The following is a 16,467-nucleotide window of genomic DNA, read 5'->3' on the forward strand; positions in this document are numbered from 1 at the left end:
CGCAGGCCGCGGCTCTCCGCATCGCAGTAGGGCCGCGCTCGCCGCGGGGCCGCGCTCGCCGGGCGAAGATGAACTACCTGGTGAGCGGGGTCACCTTGCGGGGCGGGCGGCGGGGGCCGGGGGGAGGCCGGGCGGCGGGGGGCCGGACCGGGCGCGGCGATCGGCGCCGCTCCGTTCGCAACGGCGCGGCCGGACCCCGAGCGCCGGGAGCGGGGGGGCCGTCGGGCGGGGAAGGAGCGGACGGGGCCTCCGGGAACGGATCGCGGCTCCGCCGTCACCGCCACCGCCCCCCCTCCGGCCCCGGGGACGGCATGCCGCGAAGCGCCGCCGGTGGCGATCGGTGCTACCCGTCCGCTCCGGGCACGGCTCGTCCCGCGGCTGCGGGTGGCGGGGATCCGGGAACGCTTCCATTGCGGGGCTGCGGAGCGCTGCCGTGAGCACGGCGGCAGGAGGGCACCGAGGGCGGGAGAACCACACGGGGCACCGCGGCATCCCCGGCGGGAGGGGCCGGCAGCGGGCACCGACACACGGATACACGGACACACGGACACACACGCGTGCCCCCCCCCATCCCTACACACACACACACGCTCGTGCCCTCTGCCCGCCCGGCGGCCAGGGGGGAATTCTCTGTGCGGGCTGAGTCACCTCCATGGCACTTCCTCCCCGGCGGGAAGGGGAGGGAAAAGCAGAGGAGGTCCCCGAAATCGGGAGGCGCGGGGGGTCCGTCCCCTTCCCGGCACCACCTCCGGGAAGGATGGGTTGAGCCGGAGCGAGGAGGAAGAGCGCCGGGGCCGCGTCGGGTGCCGGGCAGCCCTATGAGCCGGGATGACTCCCGACCCGCCCCGGCGCGGGGCTCTCTCGCAGAACGTGCTGGCCAAGGCGCTGTACGACAATGTGGCCGAGTCGCCGGACGAGCTTTCCTTCCGCAAAGGCGACATCATGACGGTGCTGGAGCGCAACACGCAGGGCCTGGACGGCTGGTGGCTCTGCTCCCTGCACGGCCGCCAGGGCATCGTGCCGGGGAACCGCCTCAAGATCCTGGTGGGGATGTACGACAAGAAGCAGCAGCAGCAGCAGCAAGCGGCCGGGCCGGGGCAGGGCCAGGCGCCGCCGGCGCCGCAGCCCACGTTGCCGTACCACCACCAAGGGGGATACAGCCCGCTGTCGCCCGCCTCGCAGTACACCGCCATGCACCCTTCCTACGTGCCCCAAGGGGACAATGTCTACTTGATGCCGGCTCCCGGCAAGGGGCAGCAGGGCCTCTACTCGGGCTCGGCGCCCACCGGACAGTTTCCCCCGGCTCCGGCCAAGCAGCCTCCAGCCTACCCGAAGCAGACGCCGCCCCACGCCTTCCCCAGCGCCGGGCAGGAGATCTACCAGGTGCCCCCGGCCCTGAGCCAAGCAGCAGACGCGTACCCTGTGGGCTCTGCCAGCCCCCCCCAGGATATATACCAGGTTCCTCCCTCGGTGGCTCAGGCTCAAGACATCTACCAGGTGCCCCCGTCTTTGGATGCGAGGAGCTGGGAAGGGCCCAAGCCCTCGGGAAAGGTGAGACGGGGGTCTGGGTGCGGTGGTGGTGGGTGCTGTGGGGCTGGGCGTTGCTCGGGCTCCGTTCTGTGGTGTGGGCTTATGGAGGAGGGGGAGGAGACGGCCCCGATCCAGCAAGTAAAAGGGGCCACCAAGCGCCGTGCCTCGTGGCCGGGGCACCCCATTGCTTGAGAGCATCCCACAACCTCCTGTGGCTGCCACGCACCACGTTGCACCGAGATGCGGGCAGGGATCTGGGCACATCCTCCGGGCATCGGCGGGTCCCTCGGTACCCAAATTAATCTCCAGGTCGCCGTTCCCATTCGCGCAGGGCGGCCGTGCCGGCTGGGCTTTGTCTCTAGCCGAGGCTCACTGCTATAAATAACCGGTGATCTCATCTCCGTCCCTCCGGCGTCACTGCACTGAGCGCGGTGACAGCGGCAGGCTGGCCGGGGAGCGCCCTCGCGTGGGCACCCACCGCCCGGCCATCGCAGCGTGCCGTTCCGCATCCGGCATCGGGATGGATGGGCTCAGAGAGGGCAGAGCAAGGGGATGTGCGGGGCTCAGCGCTTCTCCTCTCTCCTAGGTGTTGCTGCCCACCCGCGTGGGGCAGGCGTACATCTATGACTCCCCGAAGGGCGAGCAAGATGAATACGATTTTCCCCGCCACCTCCTCTCCTCGGGCTCCCAAGAGATCTACGATGTGCCGCCCGTGCGCGGTGCGCTGCCCAGCCAGGTCAGACGGGAAAGTGGGGCTGCTTGTGGGGCCGCTCGTGGGGCTGCGGGGTGGCAACGGGGTGACAGGCTGTGGGGATGCGGCACCCAGTGCTGGGCTGAGCCAGGGTCCCCGTTGCGTTGGGTGCTGGGGCTGCTCTCCTGCCCCTGACACGCCGTCCTGTCTCCTCCCAGCAGGTCTATGACACCCCCCCCATGGCAGTCAAGGGTCCCAACGGGCAGGACACGGGGCAGGAGATCTACGATGTGCCCCCCAGTGTGGAGAAGAACCTGCACCAAACAGTAAGTTCTGCGGGGAAAACTTGTTTACCGAAAGAGACACGTGAGGGCGGGGGTGCTGCCAGGCTGCGGCCAGCGCATCTCCTTCCACGTGCCCACGGCGTGCCCAGAGCCAGTGCTTACGTGCAGCAGGGTGCAGCCGGACCCTTGGGCACTGCACAGCTCTGCCTCCCTGCCACACGGCGGCATGTGGGAGCGGGGCTGGTGTGCACGAGTGGCTCCAGCTGCACTGACGCTGCTTGGCGGTGCCCTTGCAGGTATACGACGTGCCGCCCTCCGTCAGCAAGGACGTGCCGGACGGCCCCGTGCGGGAGGAGACGTACGATGTGCCCCCTGCCTTTGCCAAACAGAAAGCCTTTGAGCCCCCCCGCCACCCCGCGGTGCTCACCCAGCAGGAGCCCTTCCTGCCGGAGGATGTCTACGACGTGCCGCCAGCGGCAGGGAAAGCCGCCCCCGAGCCTTCGCTGTCCCACGAGATCTACGACGTGCCTCCCAGCCTCAAGAAGCTGGGGGGGTCAGCCTTCCCCTCGCAGGAGGTGTACGACGTGCCGCGGGACCTGCACGGCCCCGGCAAGGGCTTGGTGGACACAGAGGGTGAGTACATCTACGATGTCCCGCCGCAGGTGGACCGCGAGGCCAAGGCGGCTGACACCAAGCGCCTCTCGGCCTCCAGCACGGGCAGCACCCGCAGCAACATCTCCACCTCCTCGCTGGACACGGTGCCCGTGAAGGAGCCGGCCAAAGGGCCCGGCAGAGAGTTCTCCATGGACTTGGACGCTGCCATGGAGATGCTGGCCAAGCTCCAGCTCGGCATCAGCGGCGCCGTCTCCTGCCTCATGTCCTTCATCAGCACCAACTGGCGCAGCCCCGAGCACATGGAGGCCAACGCTGCCGGCATCCGTGGGGCAGCCGAGGGCGTGCAGGCGGCCCTCCGAGAGCTGCTGGAGTTCGCCCGGGGGGCGGTGGGCAACGCCGCCCAGGCCTCGGACCGCTCGCTGTACGCCAAGCTCAGCAAGCAGCTGCAGAAAATGGAGGAGGTCTACCAGGCCCTGGGGCGGCACAGCCAAGCGCTGGACGCGTGCCACTGGGCCCCTAGTGCCTTGGTGGCCGGCAAGCCGGGCACGGACGACTTGGAGCTCTTTGTCATGTACTCGCGCGGCGTGCCTGATGACACCAAGCAGCTCGCCTCCTTCCTGCATGGCAATGCTTCTCTGCTCTTCAAACGGACAAAGCCGGTGCCCGAAGGCAATGGCCACGGGCCCGCACACCCCTCTGACAAGGCCAGCAGCATCCAGTCGCGGCCCCTGCCCTCCCCGCCCAAACTGCTGGCACAGGAGTCACCCGAGGGCCCATATGAGAACCACGAGAGTGGCTGGATGGAGGACTACGACTATGTGCACCTCCAGGTGGGCGCGGGCTGGGGGCTCCCTATGGCACTGGGTGACACGGATGGGCTTTGTGTCTCCTCGCTTGGGTCTTGTTTTCCCCCTCCTGCTGCGGCCCTGGGAACTGAGGACATCCTGATGTGGGGCTGGGAGCTCAGGGTTTGTGGTTTGCCTCCTTCTCATGGTTTTTCCTTGCTTTCAGGGCAAGGAGGAGTTTGAGAAGACGCAGAAAGAGCTGCTGGAGAAAGGCAACATTATCCGGCAGAGCAAGGACCAGCTGGAGCACCAGCAGGTAATGGGGCTGGGGAACGGGCACGGCTCAGTGAGGACCCCGAGGTGGGGAGGGCAGCAGGTTTAGGCTCCTGCTCCCTGTTTGCTCACGGCCACGAGTCCCCCATGGCTCTGTGTGGCACCATCTGGCTCTTCTCCGATGCCAGAGGGGATTGGGGCACTGGTTCCGTGCGGCATCCCCTGGGGCGCAGCCATTGCCCTGGGGCTCAGAGGCCGCCCTGCCCGTCCTCACAGCCGTCTCTCCCCACAGCTGAAGCAGTTTGAGCGTCTGGAGCAGGAGGTGACGCGGCCCATCGACAACGACCTGTCCAACTGGAGCCCTCCCCAGCACTACGGCCCTGCGCGGGGCGGGGGGGCCCTGTGTGCCGCCGACCGCCAGCTGCTCCTCTTCTACCTGGAGCAGTGCGAGGCCAACCTCACCACGCTCACCAACGCCATCGACGCCTTCTTCACCGCCGTCAGCACCAACCAGCCCCCGAAAATCTTCGTGGCCCACAGCAAATTCATCATCCTCAGCGCCCACAAGCTCGTCTTCATCGGCGACACGCTGTCCCGCCAGGCCAAGGCGCAGGACGTGCGGCACAAGGTGACGCACTACAGCAACCTCCTGTGTGAGATGCTCAAGGAGATCGTGGTGAGCACCAAAGCGGCCGCGCTGCACTACCCGTCACCTGCCGCCTCCAAGGACATGGTGGAGCGCGTCAAGGACCTCGCCAACAGCACGCAGCAGTTCAGGATGGTGCTGGGCCAGCTGGCCGCCATGTGATGGCCCTGTGCCGCTGCCCCCCGCGGCCCTCTGCCCGGCGTAACAGAGCTGTCACAGAGACTCACGCAGGGCTGAGGGGCCGGGGCCATCGTCCCCTTCCCTCCTCTTCCTCTCGACGTTGATTTCAGAGCCATGCTCGCAGTACCAGGGGCGCAATCTCTCCCTTCTGTATTCGTTCCTCTGCTCCAGTCAAGATGGAGCTGGCAGTGGGGCTGCCCCAGTGCCCTGGGACGACGCTGCGGGCTCTGTCGGCACATCAGCCAGCTGTTGTAGTGCTGTGGCACAGACAGACCAAGCCAGGGAGCAGCGGCGGGGAGATGAAGAGTGCTGTCCTGAGTGATGGGGGAGGGGGCAAGGGGCAGCCAGGGGGGATGAGGGGCTCGAACCTTTGCGTTTCAAGTCTTGGTGGTTTCACTGTACCGGCTGTAACTGAAATGCAAACCGACATTGGTGCCTTCTGAACACTGGGGAAGCTTCCTCTGGTTCCCGGAGCCATGGAGTTGCAGCCGCCCCCAAAACTCAGCCCCCTGGTCCCACAGCAGCATAAAGATTTGCCTAGAAATCCCCCTGGCGCCTGGCTGTGTGTGCGGTGCTGGGAGCGGGCACCCTGTGGGAGCAGCTGGGGTGTCCTGTCCCCAAAAAGCAGCAGTGCTGGAGCGTGGCTGGGATGCCACACGCTTTATGGTAGAGCAATAACATGGGCTTGCTCTTAGCGTCTTGATGTGCAACAGGACGTGGCACTAGCCATGGGCACAAGCAGCAGCGAATTTGCAGTGCTGCACAGCCACAGCCACCCACCTTTGCTGTGCTCATCTGGCACCTACACCTGGGCTGCAATGAAGCTGCTGTGCGGAGGGAGGCAGTGCCAGGGCAGTGGGTACCATGGTAGCCTTGGGCCACAGGCACCCAGAGCCGGAGTGTGGGCTCACAGGGCTGCTGCAGTGCCCCAGCATGTACCTGGTGCACAGGACAGACCTGACCCTGTGCATCCAGCCCCCTGCCCTATTCATGTGTTCCCTGTCTCAGCTCTCACTGTGACCTGCAGCCCTGTTCCTGTGTGCCCAAGTGCTTGTCACCTTCCTCACCCAGGAGCCATCTGCATCCCGCACCGTGGGGACCACAGCACTGTGTGACAACAGCTCCATCCCATGCACCCCCTTCCCCCTCTCCTATCCCTGCTGCTCAGACAGGCTGCACTGGGAGCTCCAGCTGGCTGTAGTGGCTGCAGGTGCCCACCATCATCTCGCCCAGGAGCTCTGCTAGGAGGAATGAGGCAACCAGAAGACCTGCAGGGCTGTCCCGTCTGTGTCCCCATCTCCTGTCCTCATGTCCACCCTGTCACCGGTACCTTTCTCTTCCATCATGTCCCTTCCCTGTCCCCACACAATAATTGCCCACCCTCTGCCCAGACCTGTCCTGCCAGCCCTCCCATCCCTGTCCCATCTCCACCCAGGCCCTGTCTGTGTAGCCATTCCTATCACCGTCTCATTTGTATTCCACGCATCCCATCTAACCTTGTACAATTCCAGATGTTCCCATGGCAGCTGTGTCACACAGTGGGGCATTTGCTCAGGGTCTGTTTGCAATGGGATGAGGGTACCCCATGTGTCCCAGGATCAGCAGCACTGCCAGCACATGGCACCCTTGGGGCTGGGAACACCGGGGAGCCCTCAGTGACCCCTCTGGGCCCCTCACAGACTCTTCAGGCCCCTCAGCCCATCCCCCCCCAGCTGCAGTACCACATTCCCCACCAGCCCCACTGCACACAGTGGTGGGGCCTGGCCCTGTGTCCCTGCTGTTCCCTCCCACTGGGCGTTAAGGTGGCTCCACGCACTGCAAAGCACCGCGCTGCTCACTGCCTGCCCCGCTGTGCTGCACGTGTGTCCCTGTGCCATCAGCACCAACCCGTGCTCAGTGGCCCTGCCCTGCACGAGGGGCTCGGAGCACAGCGCTGCTTGCCTGGAAGCACAAAAACAAAGACGTGTCGGGGAAATGAGGCTTTATTCGGGACCTCAGTTGGCCGATATCACGGAGTCGATCCAATTGCGGAGCGCGGTGACACGCGTGTAGACAGCGGGCACAGAGGTGGAGCAGGTGCTGCTGCCCCACGAGACGATGCCCACCAGCGTCCAGGCGCCGTCCTTCTGGCACACCAGCGGGCCTCCGGAGTCACCCTGCAGGCAGAGGGGTGAGGATGGGGGCACAGGGAGCCGGGGCTTTGGGAGTGCGCTTTGGGGCACGGGGCACCCACCGAGCAGGAGGAGGTTCCGTCGGCCCCGGCGCACACCATCATGTTGTAGATGCGTAAGCCCCAGTACTGCTTGCACTGCGCGTTGGTGAGCAGGGGAAGGGCCGCCTGCTGCAGGATGGCCGGCGTGTCCGCATCTGTCAGCGAGCGGGAGGCATCCGTCAGTGCCGGCTCAGCCCGGGGCCGGGGGTAGAGACGGGGAGGGGGCCGCGGCCGCGGTACCGTTGGAGTTGAGGACCCCCCAGCCCGTGGTGACGCAGTTCAGGCCCCCGGGGAAGTCGTCGGTGGCCTCGGGCAGGCAGACGGGCGACACGCGGGCGTTCAGCTGCGCTGGCGTGGCCAGCTTGATCAGCGCGATGTCGTTGCGGATGGTCAGCCAGCTGTAGCTGGGGTTCTGGAAGACCTGCGGCAGCAGCAGCACTGACAGCAGCTGCCCCCGAGTGGGGCACTGTGTGCTGGGGGTGCGTGGGGACGGGCAGGGGGCGGGAGCCGGCCTTAGCACCCACTGTGCTCACAGCTGCCCTGAGAGTGGGGACCACCAAGCCAGCGCTGGAGGGGACCCCAGGACCCAGGCAGGGATCCCACCAGCACTGGGACTGACGGGGGCCCGGTGGGCAGAGCTCCATCCTTGGGGAACCGGGGACGGTGCTGGGACCCAAAGCCGAGTACTACCAAGGGCCCAGAGGGACCCAGCACCACGATGAAGGACTCTGTGGGGACGCGAGCCCAGATACAAAGGGCAATGAGAACGACGAGGGGCCCCAACCCCGTGGACGCGGGGCGCCCATCCCCGCAGCGCTGCCGGCACTGAGCACGGCGCCCGCAGGCACGCGGCCCAAAGCTGGCAGTACCTTGGCGACGCCCAACCTCTGCTCGTCACTGGAGGACTCCTCCCGGTCGTACTCTCCCAGCACCACGGTGTCGGTGGTCCTGGGCAGGCAGGCGCTGAGCCCCGGGCGCACGGACAGCCCCGGTTCCGCGTCCGCCCCACGGCTGCCCCGCGCTTACCTGACCCCGCAGTGCGCGGCGGTGACCACCCATTCCTCGTTGATCAGCGACCCGCCGCAGAAGTGGAAGTTGCCGTAGCGCTGCCGGAGAGAGCAGCTGTCAGCCCCACGATCGCCGGGCCCCATCCCCACCCCCATCCCCATTGCCACCCATTCCGGTGGGCGCTCACCTGCAGGGACACCTGCCAGGGCCAGGACCCGGGCACCGCCGGCTCCCCGTTGACGATGCGGTTGAGGCCGCGGATGACGGGCGTGATGGCGGGCACACCGCAGCCTGCGGGACGGGGACAAGCGTGGGGCCTCGGCCACCTCAGCCCCGCACCCCCAACCCAGCCCCCCACCCACCCGGCTCCCTGCCCTGCCCCACGCACTCGGCAAAGAGCGAGCAGCACGGGCAGAGCCCGCCAGCACCAGGCAGCCCAGCAGCCACAACAGAGCCATTGCCACTCGCGGGAGACAGGCTGGGCACGGGCACAGCGCTTCTTATGGCCCCGCGCTGACCTTGTGCCGTGACCTCCAGAGATAGCGCGGCACCGTGTGGGGCCGGCACCTGGCACCACGGCCATCATCCACCCCTGGGAACTGCCCAGACCGCTGGGATGGGGACCAGCCGCTGCCAGGCGGCCTTCCAGGAAACATCCCCAATGGGCACCGTGCCTGCGTGCACCCACTGCGTGCCGGGTGTGCCTGGCAGCGTGCTGCCTGTGCTGGAGGTGGGCCTGCTTCCATGCAGAGGGCTGCCGCAGCTGATAGACACTGTGCTGCTGGGCACCAGCTGTGTGATCTGGCTCTGTTTATTGCCACCGCAGTGAGAATGGTGTCCCTGGTGTTGCTGGGGACCGAGCCAGGATGTGAGCGTGGTTCCAAGGAATAGACTGCACTCTGGTGCAGTGAGTACTGGGCTCCCTCTGCAAGTTGGGAAGCACTTTTGCATGGTGGGAGTGAGGGCACGGGTAGCTTGCTCAGTGCTGGGAGCAGGGACCATGGGGACACTTGGGCCAATGTTCTCATGCAGCAGCTGCTGGCCTGCACCTTGGGATGATGCTTAAGGCTCTGCTGGACTGCCCTGGACTGAGCATAGAACAGCTGGGACAGCTTTGGGATCCCATCACTGGTAGAGATCAGAAGGGAAGAACCCAGTCCTTGGGGTGCTGGGTACACCACAGAGACCCAAAACCAAGGATGAGGAGGACCAAGAGCACCCTGGGAACGTGATCCCCACTGCGTGAGGGAAAAGTGATACCACAGGGCCCTTACTCTCAGGACAGAATGCAGCAGGCTGAACTCCTGTGTCTGCCAAAGCACCATGCAGAGACCCAGCCCTACAACAGCGGAAGCACAGCTGCGGCAGCCCTCTGCATGGAAGCAGGCCCACCTCCAGCACAGGCAGCACGCTGCCAGGCACACCCGGCACGCAGTGGGTGCACGCAGGCACGGTGCCCATTGGGGATGTTTCCTGGAAGGCCGCCTGGCAGCGGCTGGTCCCCATCCCAGCGGTCTGGGCAGTTCCCAGGGGTGGATGATGGCCGTGGTGCCAGGTGCCGGCCCCACACGGTGCCGCGCTATCTCTGGAGGTCACGGCACAAGGTCAGCGCGGGGCCATAAGAAGCGCTGTGCCCGTGCCCAGCCTGTCTCCCGCGAGTGGCAATGGCTCTGTTGTGGCTGCTGGGCTGCCTGGTGCTGGCGGGCTCTGCCCGTGCTGCTCGCTCTTTGCCGAGTGCGTGGGGCAGGGCAGGGAGCCGGGTGGGTGGGGGGCTGGGTTGGGGGTGCGGGGCTGAGGTGGCCGAGGCCCCACGCTTGTCCCCGTCCCGCAGGCTGCGGTGTGCCCGCCATCACGCCCGTCATCCGCGGCCTCAACCGCATCGTCAACGGGGAGCCGGCGGTGCCCGGGTCCTGGCCCTGGCAGGTGTCCCTGCAGGTGAGCGCCCACCGGAATGGGTGGCAATGGGGATGGGGGTGGGGATGGGGCCCGGCGATCGTGGGGCTGACAGCTGCTCTCTCCGGCAGCGCTACGGCAACTTCCACTTCTGCGGCGGGTCGCTGATCAACGAGGAATGGGTGGTCACCGCCGCGCACTGCGGGGTCAGGTAAGCGCGGGGCAGCCGTGGGGCGGACGCGGAACCGGGGCTGTCCGTGCGCCCGGGGCTCAGCGCCTGCCTGCCCAGGACCACCGACACCGTGGTGCTGGGAGAGTACGACCGGGAGGAGTCCTCCAGTGACGAGCAGAGGTTGGGCGTCGCCAAGGTACTGCCAGCTTTGGGCCGCGTGCCTGCGGGCGCCGTGCTCAGTGCCGGCAGCGCTGCGGGGATGGGCGCCCCGCGTCCACGGGGTTGGGGCCCCTCGTCGTTCTCATTGCCCTTTGTATCTGGGCTCGCGTCCCCACAGAGTCCTTCATCGTGGTGCTGGGTCCCTCTGGGCCCTTGGTAGTACTCGGCTTTGGGTCCCAGCACCGTCCCCGGTTCCCCAAGGATGGAGCTCTGCCCACCGGGCCCCCGTCAGTCCCAGTGCTGGTGGGATCCCTGCCTGGGTCCTGGGGTCCCCTCCAGCGCTGGCTTGGTGGTCCCCACTCTCAGGGCAGCTGTGAGCACAGTGGGTGCTAAGGCCGGCTCCCGCCCCCTGCCCGTCCCCACGCACCCCCAGCACACAGTGCCCCACTCGGGGGCAGCTGCTGTCAGTGCTGCTGCTGCCGCAGGTCTTCCAGAACCCCAGCTACAGCTGGCTGACCATCCGCAACGACATCGCGCTGATCAAGCTGGCCACGCCAGCGCAGCTGAACGCCCGCGTGTCGCCCGTCTGCCTGCCCGAGGCCACCGACGACTTCCCCGGGGGCCTGAACTGCGTCACCACGGGCTGGGGGGTCCTCAACTCCAACGGTACCGCGGCCGCGGCCCCCTCCCCGTCTCTACCCCCGGCCCCGGGCTGAGCCGGCACTGACGGATGCCTCCCGCTCGCTGACAGATGCGGACACGCCGGCCATCCTGCAGCAGGCGGCCCTTCCCCTGCTCACCAACGCGCAGTGCAAGCAGTACTGGGGCTTACGCATCTACAACATGATGGTGTGCGCCGGGGCCGACGGAACCTCCTCCTGCTCGGTGGGTGCCCCGTGCCCCAAAGCGCACTCCCAAAGCCCCGGCTCCCTGTGCCCCCATCCTCACCCCTCTGCCTGCAGGGTGACTCCGGAGGCCCGCTGGTGTGCCAGAAGGACGGCGCCTGGACGCTGGTGGGCATCGTCTCGTGGGGCAGCAGCACCTGCTCCACCTCTGTGCCCGCTGTCTACACGCGTGTCACCGCGCTCCGCAATTGGATCGACTCCGTGATATCGGCCAACTGAAGCCCCTAATAAAGTTCCTCTCCCCTAACATGTCTTTGTGTCCTTGCTGCAGCCCTGGGCTGTGCACGGCTGGCCAGGAGCAGGACGTGTGGGTGGACATGGGGATGCCAACGGAACTGTGGGGACACCTGGGTGGATGTGGGGCTTCTGCTGGCTGGGTGTGGGAACACCAGGTTGGGCACAGGGACAACTGTATGAGAGGAGACGGTGGGCTGTGCCTGCTGTGCGGACAGCTGGCTGCAATGGTGTGGGGCCCACCAGGAGAGCTGCGCTGCTCTCTGACCCCAACAAGCAGGGCAGGGCCGTGTGGCTGCGGTCAGATAACGCCGTGCAGGGCTCCGTTCAGTGCCTGGAGCCACCTTAACGCTGAGCGGGAGGGGACTGGGGAGCACGGAGCCATGCGCAGCCCCGGGCACGGCTCCAGGCCCAACATGGCCCTGTGGCACGCGCTGCGGCTGGCGGGGGCCGTGGGGCGGCGCGGGTGCTGCAGCCAGGTGGGGTGGGATGGGGGCTGCGAGGGGTCTCCTCGCACGCTGATCCTGACCACGTGCTGACCAGACCCCCTCCCGCAGCGCCTGCTGCCCCCTGGCCTGCTGCAGGCTCTGCGCTCCGTGGCTGGGGACCCCAACGTCTCGGTGGCAGAGGCGGTGCGGCAGCAGCACGGGCACGATGAGTCCATGCACAGGTGGGGCTGGGGGCAGCGCCGTGGGGCCGTGCTGCACCTTGGGGCCGGCGATGAGAGCTGTTCCCCACACCAGGTGCGCACCCCCCGACGCCGTGGTGTGGCCTCGAGACGTGGAGCAGCTACAGGAGATGGTGGCCCTCTGCTACCAGCACCGTGTGCCCATGGTGCCCTTCGGCACCGGCACTGGCCTGGAGGGCGGTGTCAACGCCGTGCAGGTACGCAGCCCCCAGCCCCCCCAACACCCCCACCGCCCACTGCTGCCCGTGCCATGCTGTGCTGTGCCAGGGTGGCGTCTGCTTCGACCTGAGCCGCATGGTCGCCATCTCGGAGCTGAGTGTCGAGGACTTCTCGGTGGCGGTGGAGCCCGGCGTCACCCGCAAGGCTCTCAATGCCCATCTGCGCGGCACTGGGCTCTGGTTCCCCGTCGGTACTGGGGGTGCTGGGCAGCGTGGGGTGACACTCGGGGCTGGATTGAAGGGTTTAGGGTGCTGGGAGCATTGGGAATGCTGGGAACAATAGGATGGCAGGGGATGTGGGGAGAACTTGGGGCGCTGCGGTTGTCCATGTGGCCGAGGGTGCAGGGAGCGCTGGGTACATTGGGATGCCAGAGCTTCCCCACCGGGACTGCGGTGCTGGGAGCACTGGGAGGGCTGGGGGTGGCTGCAGAGAACTTGGAGCACTTGGAGCACTGGAGTTGCCTGTGTGGGCAAGGGTGCTGGAGGTACTGGGGTGTCTGGGGAGAACCTGGAATACTGGGAGCATTGGGATATTCCATAGGGTCAAGGGTGCTGGGAGCACTGGAGTGGCTGGGGAGATCTTGGGATACTGGGTGCATGGGCATTTTCCATGTAGCTAAGGGTACTGGGAACACTGGGAAGCTATATCACAGGGACAAGGGCACTGGGAGCTGTGGGATGGTTGGGGAGATCTTGGAATATTAGGAGCATTGGGATATTCCATGGGTCCAAGGGTGCTGGGAGCACTGGGATGGCTGGGGAGATCTTGGAGTGCTGGGAGGACAGGAAGAACTGGGGTTGTCCATGTTGCCAGGGGTGCTGGGAGCACTGGGAGCAGTGGGATGGCTGGGGCCGCTGGGAAGAGCTGGGAGCGCATAGAGAACTAGGAGCACTGGGGTTGCGTATGTAGCCAAAGGTGCTGCAAGAGCTGGGAGTGCTGGGATGGCTGTAGCTGCTTGGGGACTTTGTTTATTGTGGGCACACAGGGCCAGTATTGCAGGGAGCACTGGGAGGGCTGGGGCTGATGGGGGAGCACCGGGGTTTCCCACGTGGCCAAGGGTGCTGGGAGCACAGGGGTGGATGGAAGTGCCCATGGGGCCAGCGATACCACGAGTCAAGGTGTGCTGGCAGGGCTGGGCTGCTGGGGATGCTGGGGGTGCCCGCAGAGCTGGGTGCTGTGGGGAATGCTTGGTGCAATAGAGGCAGGCACGGGGTGGGGGCGCCCAAGGGTAGGGGTGGCGGGGTCCCAGGTGTTCCCGGCCCCAGGGGTGCCACGTGCTGGTGGTGCTGCCGACCCCTGGGCACATCGGGTCCCCTGGCTCTACCGCAGACCCCGGGGCGGACGCCTCGCTGTGCGGCATGGCGGCCACGGGCGCCTCGGGCACCAACGCTGTGCGCTACGGCACCATGCGGCCCAATGTGCTCAACCTGCGCGTGGTGCTGCCGGACGGCAGCCTGCTGCACACCGCCGGGCCCGGGCGCAGCGCCAGGTATGGGGTGATGGAATGGGGCCACGGGTCGGGGTGCCCGGCACCCTCTCACCTCTCCCTGCACAGGAAGAGCGCGGCTGGCTACGATCTGACCTCCCTGTTTGTGGGATCCGAGGGCACCCTGGGCTTCCTGACGCAGGCGACTCTGCGCCTGCACCCCCTGCCTGAGGCTGTGCTCTCTGCTGTCTGCACCTTCCCCAGCGTGCGGGATGCTGTGGGCTGCACCGTGCAGGTGCTGCAGGCGGCCGTGCCTGTGGCACGCATTGGTGGGTGCTGCTGGGAGGGTGGGGGTGGGATGGAGACAGAATGGGATGGGATGGGGACGGGAGGGGGATGATAACAGGGATGGGGAGACCTGATAGCGGCCTTTCAGTATCTAAAGGGGTTGTAAGAAAGAAGGGGACAAAGACTTGAGTGGGGAGTGTTGTGACAGGACAAGGGGTCCTTCGCGCTCAGGGCAGTGAGGCACAGGCTGCACACAGAGCTGGTGCTGCCCCATCCCTGCACACAGCCAAGGTCAGGAAACGGGGCTGTGAGCACTGATGGAGCTGTGGGTCCTGCTCAGTGCAGGGAGTGCAAGCAGAGAGGGCCTTTAAAGTTCCTTCATACACAAAATATTCTGTGATTCTATGCACTGAGGATAGGCATGGGACTGGGAGATGGTGAGGGATGGGGACATAGGTGAGATTTGCAGGACAAGGAGGTAGCAAGGATGCAAATGGGAAAGAAGTAGGATGAGGATGGTTACACTGACAGGAATGGGATGGGGATAGTACACGGATGGGAAGGAGTGTGGAGATGGGATGGGGATGAAGACAGGGAGGAACTGGGGATGGGAACGGGACAACCTCAGCGGCGTCTCCAGCTGCCTCCTCCCCGCAGAGCTCCTGGACGAGGTGATGGCGGGCGCCTGCAGCCGCTACAGTCGGCTGGAGCTTCCAGAGGTGGCCATGCTCTTCCTGGAGCTGCACGGCTCCCAGCGCGGCCTGGCTGAACAGCAGCAGCAGGCGGGTAGGGACGGAGAAGGGAGGGGGGAACTGGGGGAGGGCTGCCCGTGGTGGGGGCACAGTGGGGTCCTGGGTGCAGGATGGTGACTGGCAGCTGCTGTGATCACTCTGTCACCGTCTCCCACCACCGCAGAGGAGCTGGTGCAGCTGCATGGTGGCTCTGTCCTGTCCTGGGCGCAGGCGCCGGAGGAGCGTGAGCAGCTCTGGGCTGCACGGCACAGCGCCTGGTTTGCAGCCCTGGCCCTGCGGCCCGGCTGCCAGGTGAGGTCTGGCAACGTGTCCCCTCTTTGACCCCACCCCTGAGCCCGTTCCCGGCACCACATCCAGCCGTGCCCCCCCAGGGCTACTCCACCGACGTCTGCGTGCCCATCTCCCGCCTGCCCGACGTCGTGCTGGAGACCCAGCGGGACCTGCGGGACTCCGGCCTCACTGGTGAGCACCACCGCCACCACCGCCTGCTGGGCGCCGAGCCCCAAGCCCCGCTCACCCCGTCCCCACAGGCCCCATGGTGGGACACGTGGGCGATGGGAATTTCCACTGCATCCTCGTCTTCCGTGCCGACGACCCGGATGAGGCGCAGCGCGTGCATGACTTCACCGAGCGCTTGGGCAGGTGGGGCTGCAGCACCGGGTGGGCAGGGGGCTCCTGGGACGGTGCCACGATGACAGCCGTGTCCCCGTCCCCAGGCGCGCGCTGGCTGCGGGCGGCACCTGCACCGGGGAGCACGGCGTGGGGCTGGGCAAGCGGGCGCTGCTGCGCGAGGAGCGGGGTGCCGTGGGGCTGGCGGCCATGCGCCGCATCAAGGACGCGCTGGACCCCCTCCATCTGATGAACCCCGGCAAGGTGCTGTGAGCGCCCCGACCCGCGGCAAGGCACAGCGCATCCACCCGTCCTCCTGATTTTTGGGGATCTGGGGGGGGGCTCCGGTACCCCCCTCGGAGGTCCTCCGCTTCACCAAGAACGCCAGTGAAATAAAATAACAGTGAATATTTTATTGAACATTGTTTTAATACCATATCAAAACACCTTGACTAATGAAGGAAGCTCCCCCAAGCTCTGAACTCGTTTCCCCCCCCCCATTTTTTTTTTAATATATAAATACAGAAACGTTTCCCGCGGGGGCACGGCCACCGGCAGGGGAGGTCTCACCAACGACAACGCGCCCGCCGCGCCAGGAGGGGACGGGGATGGGGGCACGGCCATAAAACAGGGGGTCCTCACCTGCCGGCCGCTGGCGGGGCCCAAGGAGGACCCCCAGGTCCCCTCCTCGAAGGGTTCCATGGGAGGGAGGGAGGTTTTGGCAACGGCGGGGGGGCGGGGATGCTGCGGCTGTCCAGTCTCTGAGTGGTTATAGCTGAGTTAAAGAGTGACCAGTCTGTAAACATCACCGGGGCAGGGAAGCTCAAATCGAAGAACACGCCAGTCAACACGAAGCTTCATTTAATAATAATTTTTTTTTTTTTTCTCGGTTTTGTCG

The 16,467-nt window shown here is 66.3% G+C and overlaps 4 protein-coding genes across 8 annotated transcripts; 3 read left to right on the forward strand and 1 right to left on the reverse strand.

Moving 5' to 3' along the window:
* Positions 1–13: 13 nt before the first annotated feature.
* On the forward strand, positions 14–5,552 carry BCAR1 (BCAR1 scaffold protein, Cas family member). 3 transcript variants are annotated; one of them, XM_042834863.1, is made up of 7 exons: positions 14–80; positions 868–1,551; positions 2,117–2,266; positions 2,440–2,547; positions 2,802–3,950; positions 4,132–4,221; positions 4,471–5,552. In XM_042834863.1, exons 1-7 carry the CDS (start codon positions 69–71, stop codon positions 4,984–4,986), a joined length of 2,709 nt encoding a protein of 902 aa, XP_042690797.1. In that variant the 5' UTR covers positions 14–68; the 3' UTR covers positions 4,987–5,552. The 3 variants fall into 3 exon arrangements, with proteins under 3 accessions (XP_042690797.1, XP_042690798.1, XP_042690796.1); XM_042834864.1 differs by having other exon boundaries at positions 2,443–2,547; XM_042834862.1 differs by lacking the exon at positions 14–80 and having other exon boundaries at positions 504–1,551.
* A 1,446-nt stretch (positions 5,553–6,998) lies between these two features.
* Positions 6,999–8,682, reverse strand: LOC122169045 (chymotrypsinogen A-like). Of its 2 annotated transcripts, none has more exons than XM_042834826.1 (7): positions 8,634–8,682; positions 8,412–8,515; positions 8,243–8,322; positions 8,086–8,164; positions 7,457–7,637; positions 7,238–7,371; positions 6,999–7,160 (listed from the first exon to the last, which is right to left on the reverse strand). In XM_042834826.1, exons 1-7 carry the CDS (start codon positions 8,680–8,682, stop codon positions 6,999–7,001), a joined length of 789 nt encoding a protein of 262 aa, XP_042690760.1. The 2 variants fall into 2 exon arrangements, with proteins under 2 accessions (XP_042690760.1, XP_042690759.1); XM_042834825.1 differs by having other exon boundaries at positions 8,613–8,682.
* Positions 8,683–9,888: 1,206 nt separating this feature from the next.
* On the forward strand, positions 9,889–11,659 carry LOC122169051 (chymotrypsinogen A-like). 2 transcript variants are annotated; one of them, XM_042834833.1, is made up of 7 exons: positions 9,889–9,958; positions 10,056–10,159; positions 10,249–10,328; positions 10,407–10,485; positions 10,934–11,114; positions 11,200–11,333; positions 11,411–11,659. In XM_042834833.1, the coding sequence occupies exons 1-7, from the start codon at positions 9,889–9,891 to the stop codon at positions 11,570–11,572; spliced, it is 810 nt and encodes a 269-aa protein (XP_042690767.1). In that variant the 3' UTR covers positions 11,573–11,659. The 2 variants fall into 2 exon arrangements, with proteins under 2 accessions (XP_042690767.1, XP_042690768.1); XM_042834834.1 differs by having other exon boundaries at positions 9,889–9,937.
* A 311-nt stretch (positions 11,660–11,970) lies between these two features.
* On the forward strand, positions 11,971–15,989 carry LDHD (lactate dehydrogenase D). Its single transcript, XM_042834802.1, has 10 exons — positions 11,971–12,066; positions 12,145–12,257; positions 12,331–12,472; positions 12,543–12,684; positions 13,824–14,249; positions 14,866–14,994; positions 15,124–15,251; positions 15,332–15,422; positions 15,491–15,602; positions 15,677–15,989. The coding sequence occupies exons 1-10, from the start codon at positions 11,971–11,973 to the stop codon at positions 15,840–15,842; spliced, it is 1,545 nt and encodes a 514-aa protein (XP_042690736.1). The 3' UTR covers positions 15,843–15,989.
* Positions 15,990–16,467: the final 478 nt, after the last annotated feature.

This window comes from Centrocercus urophasianus, unplaced genomic scaffold (genome assembly GCF_019232065.1).
Source record: "Centrocercus urophasianus isolate 14NV4802_14NV808 unplaced genomic scaffold, USGS_Curo_1.0 seq_49, whole genome shotgun sequence".
Taxonomy (NCBI): Eukaryota; Metazoa; Chordata; class Aves; order Galliformes; family Phasianidae; genus Centrocercus; species Centrocercus urophasianus.

What these genes read in the sequence shown, in the direction of transcription:
- BCAR1 (XM_042834862.1), top strand. Translation starts at nt 829, where the DNA reads ATGACTCCCGACCCGCCCCGGCGCGGGGCTCTCTCGCAGAACGTGCTG. An exon ending in GGCCCAAGCCCTCGGGAAAG is followed by an intron (nt 1,552 to 2,116) that starts GTGAGACGGGGG and finishes CCTCTCTCCTAG; the next exon opens with GTGTTGCTGCCCACCCGCGT. An exon ending in ACCAGCTGGAGCACCAGCAG is followed by an intron (nt 4,222 to 4,470) that starts GTAATGGGGCTG and finishes CTCTCCCCACAG; the next exon opens with CTGAAGCAGTTTGAGCGTCT.
- LOC122169045 (XM_042834825.1), bottom strand. Translation starts at nt 8,682, where the DNA reads ATGGCTCTGTTGTGGCTGCTGGGCTGCCTGGTGCTGGCGGGCTCTGCC. An exon ending in CCTGGCAGGTGTCCCTGCAG is followed by an intron (nt 8,323 to 8,411) that starts GTGAGCGCCCAC and finishes TCTCTCCGGCAG; the next exon opens with CGCTACGGCAACTTCCACTT. An exon ending in ACGGAACCTCCTCCTGCTCG is followed by an intron (nt 7,161 to 7,237) that starts GTGGGTGCCCCG and finishes CTCTGCCTGCAG; the next exon opens with GGTGACTCCGGAGGCCCGCT.
- LOC122169051 (XM_042834833.1), top strand. Translation starts at nt 9,889, where the DNA reads ATGGCTCTGTTGTGGCTGCTGGGCTGCCTGGTGCTGGCGGGCTCTGCC. An exon ending in TGCTGCTCGCTCTTTGCCGA is followed by an intron (nt 9,959 to 10,055) that starts GTGCGTGGGGCA and finishes CCCGTCCCGCAG; the next exon opens with GCTGCGGTGTGCCCGCCATC. An exon ending in CCTGGCAGGTGTCCCTGCAG is followed by an intron (nt 10,160 to 10,248) that starts GTGAGCGCCCAC and finishes TCTCTCCGGCAG; the next exon opens with CGCTACGGCAACTTCCACTT.
- LDHD (XM_042834802.1), top strand. Translation starts at nt 11,971, where the DNA reads ATGCGCAGCCCCGGGCACGGCTCCAGGCCCAACATGGCCCTGTGGCAC. An exon ending in GGCGCGGGTGCTGCAGCCAG is followed by an intron (nt 12,067 to 12,144) that starts GTGGGGTGGGAT and finishes CCCCTCCCGCAG; the next exon opens with CGCCTGCTGCCCCCTGGCCT. An exon ending in GCGGTGTCAACGCCGTGCAG is followed by an intron (nt 12,473 to 12,542) that starts GTACGCAGCCCC and finishes GTGCTGTGCCAG; the next exon opens with GGTGGCGTCTGCTTCGACCT.